Here is a 19,830-nt window from a genome sequence, read left to right as displayed (position 1 = left end):
TGCTAAACGCAGACCACTGACTCTCATCACCTCCTCGTTTCTGTTGGACATTCCTCCTCACTATAGCAGTGGTACAACTTGCTACCGCAGACCACTGACTACCCTCACGTGTCCTTTGTCCATTCAGTGCCTCGTGTATTACTACATATATATTACCAGTGCTGCTAGTCATAGACTTTCCCGAGCATCTCTATCATCAGCTGTCTCCTGTTCCGTGATCACCCTGCTACCAGAGTACCGTATTACCACCTATACTGCTCTGGTAAGCTTATCACCTGGTGATCCCTGGGTAAAGACTCCTAGTGCCCGTGACAAGTGGTACTGCTATATTACAAAGTTCACTGATTCAGCAGTATAAGTCCAGTGGTACTGCTATATTACAAAGTTCACTGATTCTGCAGTATAAGTCCAGTGGTACTGCTATATTACAAAGTTCACTGATTCAGCAGTATAAGTCCAGTGGTACTGCTATATTACAAAGTTCACTGATTCTGCAGTATAAGTCCAGTGGTACTGCTATATTACAAAGTTCACTGATTCAGCAGTATAAGTCCAGTGATACTGCTATATTACAGAGTTCACTGATTCAGCAGTATAAGTCCAGTGGTACTCTCCTGTGCCGCATATAATTTTTAAAGGCTTTGCCAAGTGTGTGTGGCTTAGGGGTACACTCTCTTGTGCTACATATAATGGAAAACAAAAATTTGGAGGATAAAGTAGGGAAAGATCAAGACCCACTTCCTCCTAATGCTGAAGCTGCTGCCACTAGTCATGACATAGACGTTGAAATGCCATCAACGTCGTCTGGCAAGCCCGATGCCCAATCTCCTAGTACAGGGCATGGAAAATCCAAAAAGTCCAAGTTCTCAAAAAGTAGCAAAAAGAGAAACTTAAAATCATCTGAGGAGAAACGTAAAGTTGGCAATATGCGATTTACGACACGTAGTGGCAAGGAACGGCTTAGGCCCTGGCCCGTGTTCATGACTAATGGTCCAGCTTCACCCAAGGATCTAAGCCCTCCTCCTCCCCCCCCCTACAAAAAATTTAAGAGAGTTATGCTGTCAGCAACAACAACAAAACAGCAAAGAACTCTGCCTTCTAAACAGAGGACATCACAAATCCCCAAGGCGAGTCCAAGGGTGTTGGTGGTTGTGAAGCCTGACCTTCCCATCACTGTACGGGAAGAGGTGACTCCATCCAGCATTTGCAGCACGCCCTCTGCATATGCTGGAAGGATCACCCACAGTCCAGTTAAAGATTTGGCTAATGAAGGTGTGAATGTTGTACACCGGGAGGAGGATATTGTTGTAGCTGGCGCTGAGGAGGATGTTGATGATTATGATGCAGACAGATACCAAATTGCCTTTCTCAATTTCTATTTATATTCTAGATTATATAACGGCTGAATAGTTTTCTATTTTACTCCTAGTGGAGAGGGGATCTGATGCAGACAGATACCAAACTGCCTTTGTCCATTTCTTTGTATATTTGAATTTCTAGTTCTACAGTCTATGCAGGCTGCTTTTTTTATATTCAACTTCAAGTGTAGGGCGGGGCATAGATAGCCACCAAAGTAACGTGGTCCATTTAATTTCACTTTCTAGCTCCACAGTCTGTGCAGCCTGCTTTTTTTATCTTCAAAGTATTAACAAGCCTTGCAATCTAAATTAACAAGAGGTAGTGACGTGCTAGAACTCCACCCTCTATATGCTGCAGAGGATGGAGGAGCATCAAAAGGCCATTCAAGCCTACACAGCCACCTACGACATAGGAAAAGGAGTGGGGATGCGCCCGAGTCAAGCGCACTGGAGAATGATTTCCGTGTTGTGCAAGGTTCTGCAGCCATTTGAACTTGCCACACGAGAAGTCAGTTCCAACACTGCCAGCTTGAGTCAGGTGATTCCCCTGATCAGGCTTTTGCAGAAGCAGCTGGAGAAAGTGAGGGAGGAGCTGGTACACCATTGTGATTCCACCAAGCATGTAGCTCTTGTGGATGAAGCCCTTCGTACGCTTTGCCAGGATCCGAGGGTGGTCAGTCTTTTAAAGTCAGAGGAATACATTCTGCCCACCGTTCTCGATCCTCGGTTTAAAGCGTATGTTGTGTCTCTGTTTCCGGCGGACACAACAGCAAAGACCTGCTGGTCAGGAGATTGTCCTCTGAAGAGGGCCGTGACATGCCACCAGCTCCACCTTCATTTTCATCACTGTTTGTGCAGTTCCAAAAAAGAGGAACTGCCATTTCTATTTCTACCTTCTTTCTTTCTGTATTTCCTGTGTCCTGTGGTCTGTTCTGCTAAGGGCATTGTTATTTGCAAGTTATCCAAAAGTTCAAAAAAAAATATTTATTTTTATAAAAAAAAATATAAAAAATTAATTAAAAAAAAATAAATAAAAATTTTTCCAAAAATAATTGGAAAAAAATATTACAAAATTTTTAAAAAATCTAGCTTGTACTGCTATTTAAAAGTCTAACTACGATCATTCACTGTTGCTGTACCCAAAAATAATAGGTACTGCTATTAAAGTACAGTCCAGTGGTACTCTCCTGTGCCGCAGATAATTTGCCTGCCCTCCTTTCCTTCCTGCTCTTAGACAACATACTAAATCCCACGGTGCATCTTGGTGGGTCGAGTATGATTGATGAATGAGTGTAGTACTTAAAAAAGATCTTATGGCACGATGAACACATACCTCTTCTCACTCTCAATCTTCATTGTCCCCATCATGTCTTATGCTGAATTGTTTTTGTTTGCCATGCGATTTGTTCTGTTAATTGCATCCATGCATTTATCATACTGCTCATGTATGTCCATTGTTATGCCTGCTGTTCTCATATGTCTTATCTGTACGATTCATTGTCCAGTCAGTAGTCTGTCCAGCAATACTATATGCTGTCAGTTTGTGGCAGTTTCTTCATTGTATAATTATATTATTGTGTAATTATGCATTATTCATAGCTGTTTTGGGATCATGTGATATTGTAAATGTGTATTCTGGTCACCCCTTATGTACCGCACTGCAGACCATTTGTGGCGTGAATGAATAAACGATAATAATTATAATAATAATACAAGTTAACCCGTGCATGATACTCATGCATTCTAGTCAAATCAAGCTACTTAAGGTGTTAAAAAGGTTCTTGTCATTTTCATCGCCACACACGCCACTAGGCTTTTATATATTAGATAATGCTAAGAATTTAGTAGGTCACTGTAGTATATAACTCCGCCCTGCAGGTGGCGCTTTTACATTATCTGCGACTGGCTTATGTCTGTGCTCAACTTCTTTAGTTGCCTACTAACACATCCTTCCAAAATTCCCTTCATGGAAACATATCTGACTTTGTTTAATAAGTTTAACTATTATGAAACATGTTGGCAGAATCCTATCTGATCAGTCTGCCAGAGCAGCATATGAGCACCGCACCGCACTGTTGAATCTTTCCCTGACATCATGAGCTGCAAACTACCAGTCAAATCTCTCTCTTTAATATATAAAAAAGTGTACTAGGTGTTTCAAAAAATGCATTAAAAATAATCCTTATAATAAATGGCTATCCAATGCGATCACCATAAAGGTACACTGCTTCAAGCATCTGCAAGAAAACACTTCTTTTGTAATAATTGTGTATGAGCCCTAAATGTGCCCAGTGATTGGTGGTGGTTTGATTTAATAATAAGTGCAGGGAGGGTTGGCAGACAATGGTATAAGTGAAGGGGAGAGCTATTCTAAGGGTTTGCTGGTGATATAGTAAGTTTAAAGGAGGCAGGATTAATTATATTGTCAGTGCAATGGGAGCTGGCCATATGTTCAACAAAGTGATCTGAGAATGGGACCAATGCAAGGTAGAAGGCAGGCAATGGAATCAAGGCGAGAACCACTTAAATATCGCTAGAGCTGGAATAAGGCTCCGGGGGGCCCGGAGCACTTAAGACAGGGGGGGTTATCATATATGACAACTAAACAGGCAAAACTGTGTGCACTACTGTTAGGTACACGCAGCTCTGCCTTCACAAGTAGTACAGTGTGAATGGGGACATACCTACCAACTGTCCTTTCAGTCAGACCAAATCCTAAGCGAGACAGTCACCAAAATTCTGGATTGCCCAACCAGATTCAGAACAGTTGGCAGAATGTCCTGCTCTCTCCTACCTGTTCTTGTCACTGTCACCACCTGTGGCTGCTGGATCAGTTGCTGCTTGTCTGGATCCTGGAATGTTGGAGGCCCTATTTGAAAAAAAAAAAAAATGGGTACATGAAATTTAGAAAACTCCAACCATCCTTGGCATTTAATCAATAGCACCCACATTTAATAATTAGACCTATTTCCCTTCCTGCAAACAGCCCCAGCAATAAATTAATAGCCTTTACATTTAATATAACCATTTTCCACAAACATCACATCAAATAATTAATATTCACATTTAATAAATAGCTCTCCTCCCCAAACTCAGCCCCACATTCAAGTAATAGCCCCAAACCATCCCAGCATTCAATTAAAGGTCCCTTCACTCCATATAAAATTAATAGGCCCCAGTATTAAATGAAATTGTCCCACCAATAAATTCAATTCACCATCAAAACCACAAATAATAGCACCCATTAAATAATTAGCCCCAACCAAAACTCCACCATTAAATTAATAGCCTACCTCCCACCCATGAACTATTAAGACAGCCCCCCTCCCTTCCCTCATATCACACAATATATTAAGACCCTCCCATTCCATCCTTTAGCAGCCCCCACTCCTATCCTACACACCCTTTAGCAGCCCCCACTACTATCCTACACACCCTTTAGTCATAGTCGCCTACCAAATTTTTGGGAGTTCTCATGGACTCCCGGGAGAGCAGGGCAACCTCCCGGGTCCAGCTCACCTAGTTTGTGAAGTGGGTAGGGGTGGGGCTAAATGTGTCATCCTGGCCCGCCCCCACTCACCAATAGGGTGAAATAAGCAAATATTGACAGGGTGTGTGGCCTAACCGCACAATTCAGGTGGCCACGCCCCCAGGATGGATCCCCCTCCCTGACAGCTGGCTGCAAAGGTTGGTAAGTATGCCTTTAGTAGCCCCCCTCACACACACACATTTTAGAAGCCACACACTTTAGCAGAGAGACACACACACCTTAGCAGAGTGACACACACACACACACTTTAGCAGAAAGACACACACACACACACACACACACACTATAGCAGAGAGACACACACATACACTTTAGCAGACATACACTTACCTTGTTCCTTCTGCAGACTCACTGCACAATTGGGACGGCAGCTGTCATGTGACACGTCCCATGCGACCTGTGTAGGAGAATGCAGCCACAAAGGAAGGAGAGACCGATCGCATAAGGGATCCACGGCCACATTAAGGTAGGTGGCTGGTCCAGGAGCAGGGGCCAGCCACCTAGTACCACACTGCCCCCCCTCTCGCTGGTCCGGGGGGGCAGTGTCTTTGTCCCAATTAAATGGTTTTATAACTGTGGGGCTAATGTATCAATGGGCGAAAAAGTGAAAACAGGACATTTATAATTCTGTGTGATATTTATAATTCTACCTTATGTATTTATTTATTTATTTTTTAAAGAAAACTTTGACCGTAATACTAGTTTGAATAGCGAACAATAAACAATAAAAGGTTCTGGGAATCCTCATAGCTCATGCTGCTGTCTGTTCCTACCAGACCTTGGACACACTTGTCTATGGATTTTATTGTGGATCTTCCCTGTTCGGCTTGGCATAATACTAAATGGATAGTGGTGGACCCATTTAGCAAAAGGTCTCATTTTATTGCTTTAATGAAACTTCCAAGTCCACAAAGTCTAGCATCACTTTTCATCCAGCACATTTTCCAGCTCCACAGCCTTCCTTCAGATATTGTCTCTGATCGCGGCTCTAAATTTTTTGCCCAATTCTGGAAGTTTTTTTGTGCACTCCTTGGAACCCACATCAGTCTTTCATCAGCGTACCACACACAATCCAATGAGCAAACAGAAAGAGTTAATCAATTCCTAGAACAGTTTTTACGCTTGTACACCTCTGAATTTCATGACAACTGGCAACTTAGTAGAGAAGCAGGTGCTTTAAATAGACAGAGCTGACAGGCAATTGGCCAATCAAGGGAATACAGGAAGTTTTGAAAACACCCCGGGGTAAATGTATCAATCTGCGGGTTCTTGAACACCCGCGTGTTCAGCCTCTTCCGCGATTAAATTTCAAGCGGCGCTGCATTGTAAAGGGAAGTTAACCCTTTACAATGCAGCGCCGCTTGAAATTTAATCGCGGAAGAGGCTGAACACGCGGGTGTTCAAGAACACGCAGATTGATACATTTACACCCAGGTGTGCGCATGCTCAGTTCAGACCAACAAGTGAATGCAGGGACTGAGAACCAGGGGAAACGGGTAAGAGCAGTGACCAAAATGCAGGTGAGCTGGTGCAATGTGTGACAAAATGTAGTTTTAATGTGGGTGACAGAATCTGCTGCTCTACTAAAAACATCAGATTCTGCCAACCTTCTCATAAACTGAAACCCATTGATCCCTATAAAAGTATATAGATATTAGTAGTCTCCTATAGGATCTTCCTTTTTCTATAAGAATTCCCAGATCCTTTTATTGTTCACTATTCAAATCGGTATTACGGTTCAAAGAATTAGGTGATTATCAGCCAATTTCGTATTGCAATGTTGAACCCGGTGCCAGAACGATGGGTCTCCATCCAAGGTCACAGGTCTTCTAGCAGGATAATGATCACAAATGGACTTCAAAAAGCACCCAGGAATGGTTCAATACAACTCGCTGGACTGTTCTGAAGTGGCAGCAATGACTCCAGAATTAAATCCCATAGAACACCTGTGGAGAGAACTGAAAACAGCAGCTGGGACAACTGGAGCAGATTGCATAAGAAGACCGGAACAAGCTGCCAGTAGAGCGGTGCAGGAAGCTCATCCATTGCTATGGGAAGCAGTCGATTGCAGTTATTTTTACCAAAGGCTGTGCTGTCAAATATCAGGTCTACGGTATTGATACGTTTGTCAATGCCATTTATTTTCATTTTATGATTCAAATACAGTATCAATTTCAGAATAAAAAACAAAAAATTATGTAATATTAACAGAGAGAGAATTGTGGAAACCAAATACTGTTAATTTAAAATTTATTTTAGAGGAAATTGTGAATTATTGAATTACATAAATTATTCCTGCCAGTCAGGAGTGGAACATTGCAGCTAAGCCCCATAACAAAATGTAAGTGGTGGCGGCGTGGCAGTGCATCTCCAGCCTCTCTGGCCCCTCTTGTGCTCTCAGAATAGCAGAGCGGGGGGCATCCTCTGAGCACGCACGATTCGGTAACACGTTAGCAACCGTAGTAACAACCAGAAATATATACAGTATAGAAGTGCCAAGTAACGTTAGCAGTAGTGATGACCCCCAGTAACGTTAGCAGCAGTACCGGTAACATGCTAGCATCAGTAGTAATGCTCAGTAACATGCTAGCATCAGTAGTAATGCTCAGTAACATGCTAGCATCAGTAGTAATGCTCAGTAACATGTTAGTAGTCGAAGTGCCCAGTTATATGTTAGCAGTAGTAATGATGCTCAGTAATAGGTTAGCAGTGGTAGTAGTACCAGTAATACAGGAGCAGAGTACAATAATAAGACAGCAGCAGTAGTAGTAGCAGTGCCTCATAATATATCCGCAGTAACTGTAATAAGTCATCAGATAGTTATGTCCACTTCTAGGAGTATTAGTGTCTGGACTTCACACTACCGAATTGCCCATGGAGTGTGTGGGTATCAAAGGGTTACTATATCTCTAAGCACTTCTCCGTAGGGCATAGAACAATTGTCATTTATACCCCATAGATCATTACGCCACACTTCTGACTGCAACCACCACTTTGATATATATGAGAATATAAGAAGGTGCAGGTCATCCCTAGTATGATGCTGAATAACGAATATAAACCCCAAATTTAGGAAAATAAATCCAATATCTCAACAACACAATACTCGTGAGTACGGACATTTGTAAGCATAGGTTCTAAATCAGAGCTCAAAGACCTAATAGATGAAATTGTATTTATTTAATCTGATACAATATACATACAAAAATATATTTGTTTGGAATAAATCGACAGGCAATTAAACACTTGTTAGATGTTAAAAGAGGACAGTACAAGCACTATAGTGCTAACATTTTCAGAAGAAAGTTATATGCATATTGTAAAAATACGGCAAAAGCAAACAGTTACCCTTCGGACATAGCAGTAAAAATTCCAACACAGATGATAAAAATAAGCCAGCAGTAAGATTCAACAACACCACTAAATAGTCTCTCTCCTGACGTCATCAAAGCTTCCTGAAGTCTGTATGTTGTAAGCTAGAGGGTGTCATTAAAGTGGGGAGTTTGGGATCGCTATAAAGCTGGTAGCAGTCAGCATTATGAGCCCTGATGGATGGTGCTCACTATCATGTGGATAGTCGCGTCGTCTTCTGAAATGTGGCACATTTTCAAGTTTCACGCTGGGAAACAATTTATCTAGAACCAACTTGTGACTTCAGGTGCCGTGAAACTACAACCCCCTGCATGCTTTGCCAGTAGTTATCCAGCTGATGGCTGGCAGGGCATGCTGGGACTTGTAGTTTCACAACACGTGGAGAGCCACAGCTTGGCCAGGTCTGTCTAGAAGCTGGCCTGTGTGCAGCATTAATAAGTGGTAGGATATCATTAGATCCAAGAGTCAAATTAATTAAAAGAAAAGGTTACTAATAATAATAATTGAAAGACATTAGTAAAATTAAGGGACTAGACCCACAGAGTGATCACTTGACATGGCAAGAGGTGTGGATGTGGTCAACACAAAGATCCATCACTACATTCAAATATCCAAGAATTAAAGTCTTACCTAGGGGGAAAATTAGATGAGTTGCCCCCCATGTTCCACCAGGATCAGTTCAGTGGGGGAAAGGGTAACAGAATCCCTGGAACTATTAGGTACCGGTAGGTAATTTTGGCATACATAATAATATTTATGTATCAGATTTACTCTAGATTAGGATCAGTGAACTATCTACATAATATGAACACTGTGAATGTTGATCTCTTCTTTTGCAAGTCCACAGAAATATCTGTTTTCATAGTAGGCTTCAGCTTTTACTGGGGCAATGTCAGATCTTTCTCCTGCCTTTGAAATTAAGCAAGTGAATAATAACAAACCTGGACCGGGCTCTCATAGCAACGTTAAGCTGGCCACACACAGTCCAATCCTGCCACTCAGGACAGCTTTAGTGTCCAGTTTGGACTCGCAAGTAGAAAATCAGGTGGTTTAGCTGCTTGAGCCGAGCATCCAGATGACACCCAGCATTTGGTTGGGCTTAAATCGAGTCAGACCGCACAGACGATGAAGGTCATCTGTGGTTATCTTCTAATCGCAAAACACAAACATCACATAGACATGTAGCTGGTTATGTGAGATCTATTACATATTTTTTTTCTAATTCTTTTAATATTTTAGTCTTAATTTAGATACTAAGATCTGCATTCAGCTTTAAAATGACTCAATAAAGGAGAATCAAGTTATGTAGATCACTTAACTTCCTTTTTTACTGAGTGAGTTTTCATGTGAGTTTTGCGCTCTTTCCGCCTTCTGAAACATTGCCCACACTCAGTACACGGAAACGGCATCTCCCCTGTGTGAAGTCTTTGGTGTATTTCAAGACAATATTTATTAGCAAAATAATTCCCACACTCTAAACACAAGTAAGGATTCTGCCTTGTGTGAATTTTCTTGTGTCGTTGTAATTGAGATTTATTTTTAAAACCTTTCCCACACTCCGAACAAGAAACAGGTTTCGCTCCAGAGTGGATTGACATATGATTTTTGAGAGTCGAGTTGGAAGCAAAACATTTCCCACATTCAGGACATGAGTAGGGTTTCTCGCCAGTATGAATCTTTCGATGTCGATTAAGATGTGAGTTACAGTGGAAAGACTTGGTACACTCCGAACACTCAAATGGTTTCTCTCCTGTATGAGATCTCTCATGACGCTCAAGATTTCCTTTCATACGAAAGGATTTCCCACATTCAGAGCATGAATATGGTTTCTTTCCTATGTGAATTTGTGTGTGTGCCCAAAGACATGCTCGCTTAGCAAAAGATTTCCCACATTCTGGACATAGAAATGTGTTGCCAGTATGAACTGATTGATGTTGAATTAGCTTAGTACGTGTGACAAAGCATTTCTCACATTCAGAACAGGAAAACGGTTTCTCACCTGTATGAATTCTTAGATGGTTGTCAAATTTTGATTTCTGATTGAATGATTTTCCACATTCAGAACATGAAAACAAATTCTTCCCAGTGTGTAATGCATTATGTTTTAAAAAGGTATTTTTGCTGGAAAAACACTTCCCACATTCAGCACATGAAAATGGCTTTTCTCCTGTGTGAATTCTTATGTGTTCAACCAAAGTTTGGTTACTAGTAAACTGTTTACCACACTCAGTACATGAATAACGCTTTTCACCCGTGTGGCTTCTCTCATGTCTATTGAGAGAACATTTCCTGGCAAAACATTGCTTACATTCAGAACACTGAAATGGCTTCTCCCCTGTGTGGGTTCTCTGATGTCTGAGCAGATGGGATTGATGGGGAAAACATCTCCCACATTCAGAACATTTGAATGGCTTCTTTCGCTTATGCATTCGCTCATGTCTTGTCAACTTTGTTTTTGAATCAAAGCATTTCGCACAGTGACAACACTTATAAGTATCTACTGTTTTATGAGCTTGCTTGTGTCTGACAAGGTCAGAGTTAAAAAGAAAACTTTTCGGACAGTCAGAACATTCATACACCCCGTCTGTGCCCCCTCTTACTTTGACAACAGTTCTTTTACTCTGCTCAGTTATTGTGTCTTTAGTATCAACGCCCCTGAAGCTTCTTTTTTCACCAGAAGATTCGGCATCTGAATCTGCAGGGCTTCCGCCTTTATATGACCATTCTGTGTCTGAGTCTGTGGGATTTTCTTCTCCACATGACTGTTTTGTATCTGAACCGGTGTGATCTCCATCTTCAGGCGGAGACATGTCTGCGAGATGATCTTCTACATATATTTTTTTTTGTGTCCATAGAACTTCCTTGTTCATGCGATGTATATTCTGAATGTCAGCGGCTTCTGTCTTCATGTGATATTGAGTCACTGTTTATCTTCTATACATATTCTTTTGCCTGGTTTACATTTACTAAATGATTTTGGCTGTTGGAGAGAAAGGATAATTAAGCAATGTTAGCGATTACAATTAATCAAAATCATGCCGTCTTCCTCAATATAGATCTCCTGTATCTGCCCTTACCCTTACTAACTAAACTGCTAGAAAAATAGGAAGCGCTGTCTTCTCTAGTTGTTATTATATACTATATCTATTATTCTTTAAATTCTAAATTAGTAAAAAAAACTATGAACATATAATAAGATTCTTGCCTCAATTATATCAGATACAGAGAATCTGGCCCATTTGACATCAAAATCAATACATATTATAAAAGCTCCCTGTAAGGAATTACTTTGACATTTGCACCTCCGACCACTAGAGGTCTCTGTATTTGCAAACTTGCCCTTATCCAAGATGGCCAGTTTGGAATCAAAGAGAAACCATCTTGGATCCTGTTTCCTGTTTTGGCCTATAAATGGCACTTCCTGGTTCAGACATATGCTTGAGTATTCTGCTTGCTGAGCTCCTGCTACCTGCTCCTCTACCTTGCATCTGTAACTACCTGCTTGTGTACCGACCCGGCAAATGTCTGACTACCCTCTTGTGTACCGACCCGGCAAACGTCTGACTACCCGCTCGTGTACCAACCCGGCAAACGTCTGACTACTCTCTGGATATCTACTCGGCTATTGGGCTCCAGGTAATACCACCAGTATTGTTACACTCCCACAATTTAAAAATACATCTCCCAAAGAGGATAAAAAATAATAAATGAAAACATCTCTTAATTTATCAGCATGCGACAGGGAAAAACAATGTACCTATGGGCTTGACCAAATACCTGTGCCAACAATACACTATCATCAGCAGTTCTTTCAGACCTTAACTGTATATCTTATATCACAACAAGAACCTGTATCCAATGTCCTTTCTTTTTTTCCCAAAATATTTTTATGAAGGCAGTAAAAGGTACAAGAGAGGAAAACGTCTTGCGTGACAATGCACGCACGAAACAACGTGAACAAACATGGTAAGGAATATAACGTTTTCCAATAGCCGAAGGACAAACTGAGCATGGTAGAAATCCGGGAGAACATGTGGTCAAGCAGGGCCCCAAGGAGTCATCAGACAATGCAAGTATAGGTAGACAGTCTAGTGTGAATACCAGAGCAGATGAATAAACATAAAAAAAAGAAAAACTAATACTAAAACCAACACTAAAGCTAAAACTTAACATAGAGCTAGAGCTCACCCGAACATAGAGATCAGCAATCCATCCATGGAGTTGGAGATGGGATGTACAGAAAGCATGTGTAAAGAGTGGAGAGGGCCAACACAGTGATAGGAAGGGGCAAAGGAGAAAGAGAGAATGAAAATGTTAGGCGACGATGGGTATGCGGTCTGCCAGAATCTGACAAGTATTTTTCGATAGCAAGTTTTGTATCTGATGGGAGGGTGGGTATGAATTTCCCCCAACACCGAAAAAGGGCCGGTGTCAGCAATTCTTTGTTATGTGTTGTTTCTAACAAGTCCATTTGAAACAAAAAGTGGAGTCTAGAGATAATCATGTCTAGGGATGGCAGAGCAGTGTGGACCCACTGTCGGAGGATGGCTTTGCGGCCTGCGGTGGTCAAGTTCATAATCATGTATGGAAATTGATGGCGAGAAATAAATTCAAACTTTTCCGACACCTGGGGTTATATGAGGGGGCAATTAGAGGGGTCAAGGAGGTCCTGTATATGGACAAGACCTAGTAAACGGCATGGAAGCCTGGCAATCCCTGAAGTCCAGGTTGTCCATGACTCGGAGCAACCGATTGGGTGTTAAGAAGTTTATGGTTTTTGCTTGCTATTTTCCAGGCCCGACAGGTTGCATTTATGAGAATATTATTAATCTTGAGTTCTTCTAACTTAAGCGGAGGAGCATGGAGGATGTAACTCAAAGTGAGAGAGGGGTGCAAAATTGAGAATCAAGTAAAATGTCAGTGAATGTGCTGTTGCCCCTAATCGAACCCAGCACGAAGCAGAGCTGTCAAGCAAAATTATAAAACTGAAACTTGGGTATATTAATCCCTCCTTTCTCAGGCGATTACTGCAACTTGAGGATGCTTATTCTAGCTTTGTTCTTTCTCTAGATGAATTCCCTCATGCTTTTGTTCAGAATATAAAGATCTGATTTTGTAATCAACAGAAGAGTCATCTGCATGATATATAGAATCTTGGGAAAAGTGGACATTTTGATCAAGTGACATCTCCCAAGGAAGTTTATTTTAAGGTCCTGCTAATCATTCAACTCCCGTTAAATCTTGCTGACAATAGTCTTGACATTGTGAGCGTATAATTGATCTTGGTGTGGAAGGAGGTTGATCCACAAGTATGTAAGATACCTGGGAGCCCATCGAAATGGGAAGCAATCATGGTGGGGATTGGAGGTAAAATGAGGCTATCGTCCACGAAAGCTGTGAGTTTCACCTCCCTGTTTCCTATCTTTTTTTTTCAAAACTGTTTATTGTACAGGTTTAACATAGTACATGTCACGTCTTTCACTAGAAATACCACTGACTGGTATTGGCGCTACTAAGCTGGGAGGCGCAGAGTCTAATGCACCACCGGTGTTCACCAGGGACCACCGCAAGGAAGTTTGGGCTTTGCTGCGTGAGGTGCGCAGGTCACGGTTCTCCCAGATAGTTACCAGTGCAATGGATGGAGCGTAGTCAGACAGGCCGAGTCGAAACCAGAGAAGCGCAGTACCACAGAGAGGAGACAAAGAGTAATCGGGAACGGTCCAAGGGTTAGTACCAGAACAGGCAGCGAAGTACAAAGGGAGATCCGGAGGAATAGTCAGACATGCCAAGAATCAGTAACACAGGAGACAATCAGGAACTAGTAATAATGCTGGAGCAGGGTAGAACCAATACTCTGGCACCCTAATGGTGCCAGAGTGAGGGTTAAATAGAGGACAGGAGGAAATGAGGAGGAGGAGACTCAGCTGATCGCCGGGCAAGCATCCTGTTGCTAGGACACAAAGCGGCTAATCGCGCATGCGCGCGAGCCGCAATCACGTGGCTGGAAGACGTCCCGTTGCCAAGCAACGAGACGAGCACTGCGGGCAGAAGGTGTCCGTCTCCGGCACCCATGGGGGGTGCGGACACGGCGCCTGACAGATACCTCAGTAATGCACTGTACAAATACATTTTCAACTTTTATAAGAAGAAAGTATAAAAAAGAGGGGGGGGGGGCGGAGAGAGTTACGAGAAGGAAGGGAGCAAAATACATCCTTGAATTCCAGACATTTAAAGTTAATACACACTGTTACAAACATCATTAAACCTTTTCATGACATTGAGAATTTATGATATCAAAATATAATCTCTTTTTCTTTCCTTACATTTGTATAAGATAATATAGGTCATGCTGGCTTACAACTAAAGAATATTAAAGCTGCCTCATTAGTGACCACTTGGTTCCTTCAAAAACTTGCATAATTTGAGTTTGTACCCGAGGTTTTAAGGTTTCAATATATATGCCCCATTTATTATAAAACCCCTTAATGCCCTTTTCCAGGTCCGAGAATGTAGCTCGCCTATCAAAATATAAAATATATAACAATTCTAATTTCACTTCCATAACAGTCGGGGGACGTACGTGTAGTCCATTCACCAAGGATGGCTTTCTTTGCTAGTGTAACAATTACCGCCAATAAGGGCTTAATTTGAGAATTCAGTATTCTCTCTTTCCACACATCAAAGGAGGCAAACTCCTGTTTCCTATCTTAATACCATGGATATAACTGAGAGAGCAGGTGCCTAATAAGGGGGTCTAGAGCAAGGTTAAAGAGGAGTGGGAGAGGGGACAACCCTGTCTGGTGCCTCTATGTAAAGGGAAAGTTTTTTTAATTGAAGTTGTTTACTTTCACATGTGCGACGGAGTTGGTGTATATAGTACATATAAAATTTGGAAAGACGGACAAAATGTTGAAACTTCAGCAGACTGATGTGATGTGAGCCCATAATATTTTGTTGAATGCATTTTCGACTTCCAACTTAATGATAATGTTGTGATGGGTTTTGGACAAATGTGTAGCATTAATGGCAGCGATAGCAGCTCTAATCCCCATCACGCCGCCTGTCTGTGCTTGACAAAACTCTAACTTGGCCGTGTGAGATCATGTAAAGCGTAGCGTGTTTTTATCTGGTCGCCATTATTTTGGTGAGAAGCTTAAATCTTGGTTAAGGAGGGAGATCGGTCTGTAGGAAGAGACGAATGTAGGGTCTTTGCCCAGTTTGGGTAGGACAATGATTACATCCTCATTGAAATTACGAGGGGTAGTTCCAGTGGTAAGTATATGATTAAATAGCGAGGTAAGTATTGGGTTTAGATGGTTATTTAGGAGTTTGTAGTATTCATGATCGAACTCGTCAGGTCCAGTGAATTTGTCTTTAATAAGAGAAGTTATAGTATTTGTGACCTCTGCCTCTGTGATGGGTTCCTCCAAGATTGACCTCTCCTCAGGCTGGAGTTTAGGCAGAGCCGCAGGTTGTAAAAACCTGATGCCCTCCTCTCTTCTATCTGGTTCTGCTGTATGTAAATATTTGCAGTCGTGTATGAAAGTATCGTAGATCGTGGCTGGGTTGGATAGAGATTTGTCATTTTGTTGTAAGAGCGTAACCCAGGTTTTGGAGCATGTGCCCTTCACCAGATTATCTAGGAGTTTCTCTGACTTATTGTCCCATTGGTGGAATTGTTTTTTATATAATCACACTGGCATTATGACTTCTCTGTGAGAAGAGTATCATATATTTGTTTGATCTGTAAATAACTGGTTCTCTTAGTTATAGAGTCATGTTCTTTATATAACTGGTACGCTGCCGTGAGGGCGGCGCTAAGATCCATGAGTTTGCCTGTAAATTCTTTGTTTTTGCTATGAATGAAAGATAGAACATGACCCCTAGGACTGCTTTCAATGTGTCCTAGAACAATACTGGATCGTCAACATGTTGTCATCAAAGTAGTTATGCCATGTGGTTCGAAGGAAATTATGGAAGGTTTCAGAGTGGGACATATAACCTAGGAATCACCAATTTTTAGAATAGCATTTAGGTGCATCTACATTCAGAGCTATGAGTATGGGGCATGGTCAGAAACTATTATATCCTTAATGGAGGTAGTCTTTATTTTGTGAAACATATGTTTCACAATCTCCCCAACAGTATTACTATTATCATGTAATTATAAAGTGCCACAAGGCTTCCGCAGCACTGTACATAGGGGATTAGAACAATAAAATTAGATACAGAAAAGAACAATGGCTACAGATAGGAAGAATAAATGAATGGATGTAATTAACAGAACAAATCACAAATGGCATACAGACAATTCAGCATAAGAAAAAAACAGGGACAGAGATGAGGATGGAGAGAGGACAGACATGAGACTTAGGGCAGAGGACTCCATCCGTAAGAGCTTACATTCTAAAGGGAGGGGGTAATGAGAGGCAAAAAGTGCAAATAGGAACAATAGCCATAGTGTCATGGTGCAGATGTCTGCACGATACTAAGGCCATGATGTAGAGAGGTCTACATGGGGCCGTGATGGATGGGGGCGTAGGTGGTACAGAGTCCTGGGTGGTCCAGATCATTGAGTCCTATTTGGGCAATGTAGGATGGTACACGGGCCATGATGGAGTCTGGATCTAGGCAGTGTAGAAACCCAGATGATGGCAAGGGAGATATGTTAGTGGTAATGTAATCACAGTGGCAAAACAGCAGCAAGGTCACACTACGTAAAAGCAATGTTATGGTAGAGCAGTGACATGGTAAAGGCAACGTAGTACAATAATAGCAGTTAAGAGCAGTACATTGTTAAAGATATTTGAATGAAGTTAATCAAGTATTTTATTTATTTATTAGTAGATTGTAGAATGAATTTAATTATCTTCATTTTGAAAATGTTTAATGTATGTGTTTTATTAGGAGGACAATAGAGGGCACTAGATGTCCACACACATGTATATAATGACTGATAAGGAAGTTCCACCTCTATGGGGTGCGAGGAAAAGAGAGTGGAGATTTCTTTTCTGTCAAATGGCCAATTGTGTTACGGACGTTCCGCAGACATTTCACAGATAATTGAATCTCCCCCCATATGTTTTAAATATAAACTGAATTCGGACAGTTTTTTTAGAGTGTGGACACAGGATTTCCTTTTCAGAAGAATCTCCCATTATGAAACTTACTGAGTTATTCCTAAAGGACAAGCCCAAATAATACTCCTGGGGGTTAATGTTTCAAACTGAGAGTTTTCCGTCGGGTTTGAAAAGTGGAGATGATGCCTATAGCAACCAATCAGATTCTAGCTATCATGTTGTAGAATGTACTAAATAAATGTTAGCTAGAATCTTATTGGTTTTTCAAACCTGCCAGAATTTTTCAGCTTGATACATTTACCCCCATAAATAAAGTACATGGATTTCATAACAATTACCTTGTCATTGTTTTACACCACTCCTTTCTCTGTATAAATTGTCTGAGAGCTAGAAAAGCTTTTAGTGAGTATTCATTATCTGAAGCTTCCATAACATGTTATTTTTGTAAATTAATCCCTTTATATCTTTTTAATGTTCCTGTTCTGCAGGTATGGACATTCAATTATTGCTATAATAACATACAAAGCTAATAGCATAATCATACTTGCCAACTCTCCCGGATTGTCCGGGAGACTCCCGCATTTTGCAAGAGTCTCCCGGACGAGTGTGGCAATCTCCCTGATAGGAAAGGGGAAAAATTTAGTTTAAACGCCGCGATTCACCCGGAATCGCGGCGTTTAGCCCCGCCCCCACTGTAAAATGGCGCGATTTGCGTCATTCCGTCACGGGGGCGGGGCCAAAATGACGCGATTTCGCAGCCCCGCCCCCTGCACGCCCACGTCCCAGCCGGCATCTCCCGGAAAAGGAAAAAAAAATGTTGGCAAGTATGAGCATAATAGAGTGAAATAATTAGCGTCAGGAGAGCAGTGATGAGAGAGGGTGTGAAAAGCCGAAGTAGTAAGTGAATGGGTTACAGAGAGCAGTTGAATGGTGAGTGAAGCAGGGAAATAGAAAACAAAGATATAATTACCAAGTTATAATATCCAGGATAGTGAAACAAGAAGTGCAGTGGCAGCTGCAGCAGGTGACGTTAGTTACTGGCAGGTGTCCCAGGTTGTTCCCTAGGTCAGCAGTGCCCAAAGTGTGTGGCGCAGCTCCCAGGGGTGCCGCGGTGCTGTCACAGGGGTGCCGCAGAAAAGCCAGAAATAAACAAAACAAAACATAAACTCCCCAATCCGCGCGGCGCCGGGACCCAACATCCTCCTCTCTCACGCAGCTTGTCACTATAGTGTCAAGCTGCGTGAGAGAGAGGGAGAATGCTGGGTCCCGGCGCCGCGCGGATTGGTCATTATAGTGACAAGCTGCGTGAGAGAGACGGAGAATGCTGGGTCCCGGCGCCGCGCGGATTGGTCATTATAGTGACAAGCTGCGTGAGAGAGGGAGAATGCTGGGTCCCGGCGCCGCGCGGATTGGTGAGTTTATGTTTTGTTTTGTTTTTTTCTGGCATTCCCGCGGCTGAGGGGACAGAGTGAGAGGGAGCGTGGCAGAGTAGATGGGACAGCGTGACAGAGGCCAGAGGAGGGGACAGCGTGACAGAGGCCAGAAGAGGGGGACAGAGGCCAGAGGAGGGGACAGCATGACAGAGAGCAGAGGAGAGGGGGCAGCGTGACAGAGGGCAGAGGAGAGGGGGCAGCGTGACAGAGGGCAGAGGAGAGGGGGCAGCGTGACAGAGGGCAGAGGAGAGGGGGCAGCGTGACAGAGGGCAGAGGAGAGGGGGACAGTGTGACAGAGGGCAGAGGAGGGGGACAGTGTGACAGAGGGCAGAGGAGGGGGACAGAGGGCAGAGTAGAGGGACAGAGGGCAGAGGAGGGGGACAGTGCAACAGAGGCCAGAGGAGGGGGACAGTGTGACAGAGGGCAGAGGAGAGGGGGCAGTGTGACAGATGCCAGAGAACGGGGACAGCGTGACAGAGGGCTGAGGAGGGGGACAGTGTGACAGAGGGCAGAGAAGGGGGGACAGTGTGAGAGAGGAGGGGGACAGAGGCCAGAGGAGGGGGACAGTGTGACAGAGGGCAGAGGAGGGGGACAGAGGGCAGAGGAGTGGGGACAGAGGGCAGAGGAGTGGGGACAGATACATACAAGTCTGGGGGTCTCCCTTTTTCCTCCATAATTTGGAGCACTATGTCTCAAATATACTCAAATTTAAAAAACAAAACAAAAAACCCCCACTTGTTTTTCTCCACATTACCCCTGACTCCCCCATATCATTAGATCGCTCAGCAGGGCTCCTCACAGTGATCATAGGAGCTCAGTCACATACTGATATATAAACACACAGTCAGGTCCAATCTTTCATAAATTCAAATTACAAGGAGAGAGCTCATGTATTGGTCTTTCTGCTATTGTGACACAGTTACTACTTATTTTCTCCATGAAGTGTCTGCACAGTGAGATGAGGCAGAGGGGGGAGGAAATGCTGCTGGATCCTGCTCCAAACTCTGTGTCCCCAGCCTGTGACTGTGTCATGTGAC

General features: G+C 42.6%; 3 protein-coding genes across 8 annotated transcripts in view; 1 reads left to right on the top strand and 2 right to left on the bottom strand.

Annotated features, from left to right (window-relative positions):
* LOC142159811 (uncharacterized) overlaps positions 1-19,830 on the top strand; it is a 316,766-nt gene that overhangs the window by 106,945 nt on the left and 189,991 nt on the right. The window lies entirely within an intron of this gene.
* The window catches only part of LOC142159838 (uncharacterized), a 196,735-nt gene that overhangs the window by 128,692 nt on the left and 48,213 nt on the right, over positions 1-19,830 (bottom strand). The gene's annotated exons all lie outside the window — the stretch shown is intronic.
* The window catches only part of LOC142159883 (uncharacterized), a 34,132-nt gene continuing 22,371 nt past the window's right edge, over positions 8,070-19,830 (bottom strand). For all 4 annotated transcript variants that reach the window (XM_075214732.1, XM_075214731.1, XM_075214733.1 and 1 more), the window contains one exon: positions 8,070-11,260. In XM_075214732.1, the coding sequence (XP_075070833.1) occupies positions 9,591-11,189 (1,599 nt within the window). In that variant the 5' untranslated portion in view covers positions 11,190-11,260 and the 3' untranslated portion in view covers positions 8,070-9,590. The remainder of the gene's footprint in view (positions 11,261-19,830) is intronic.

Source organism: Mixophyes fleayi, chromosome 6 (assembly GCF_038048845.1).
Source record: "Mixophyes fleayi isolate aMixFle1 chromosome 6, aMixFle1.hap1, whole genome shotgun sequence".
Taxonomy (NCBI): Eukaryota; Metazoa; Chordata; class Amphibia; order Anura; family Limnodynastidae; genus Mixophyes; species Mixophyes fleayi.
This window is presented reverse-complemented; position numbering and strand designations above follow the sequence as displayed.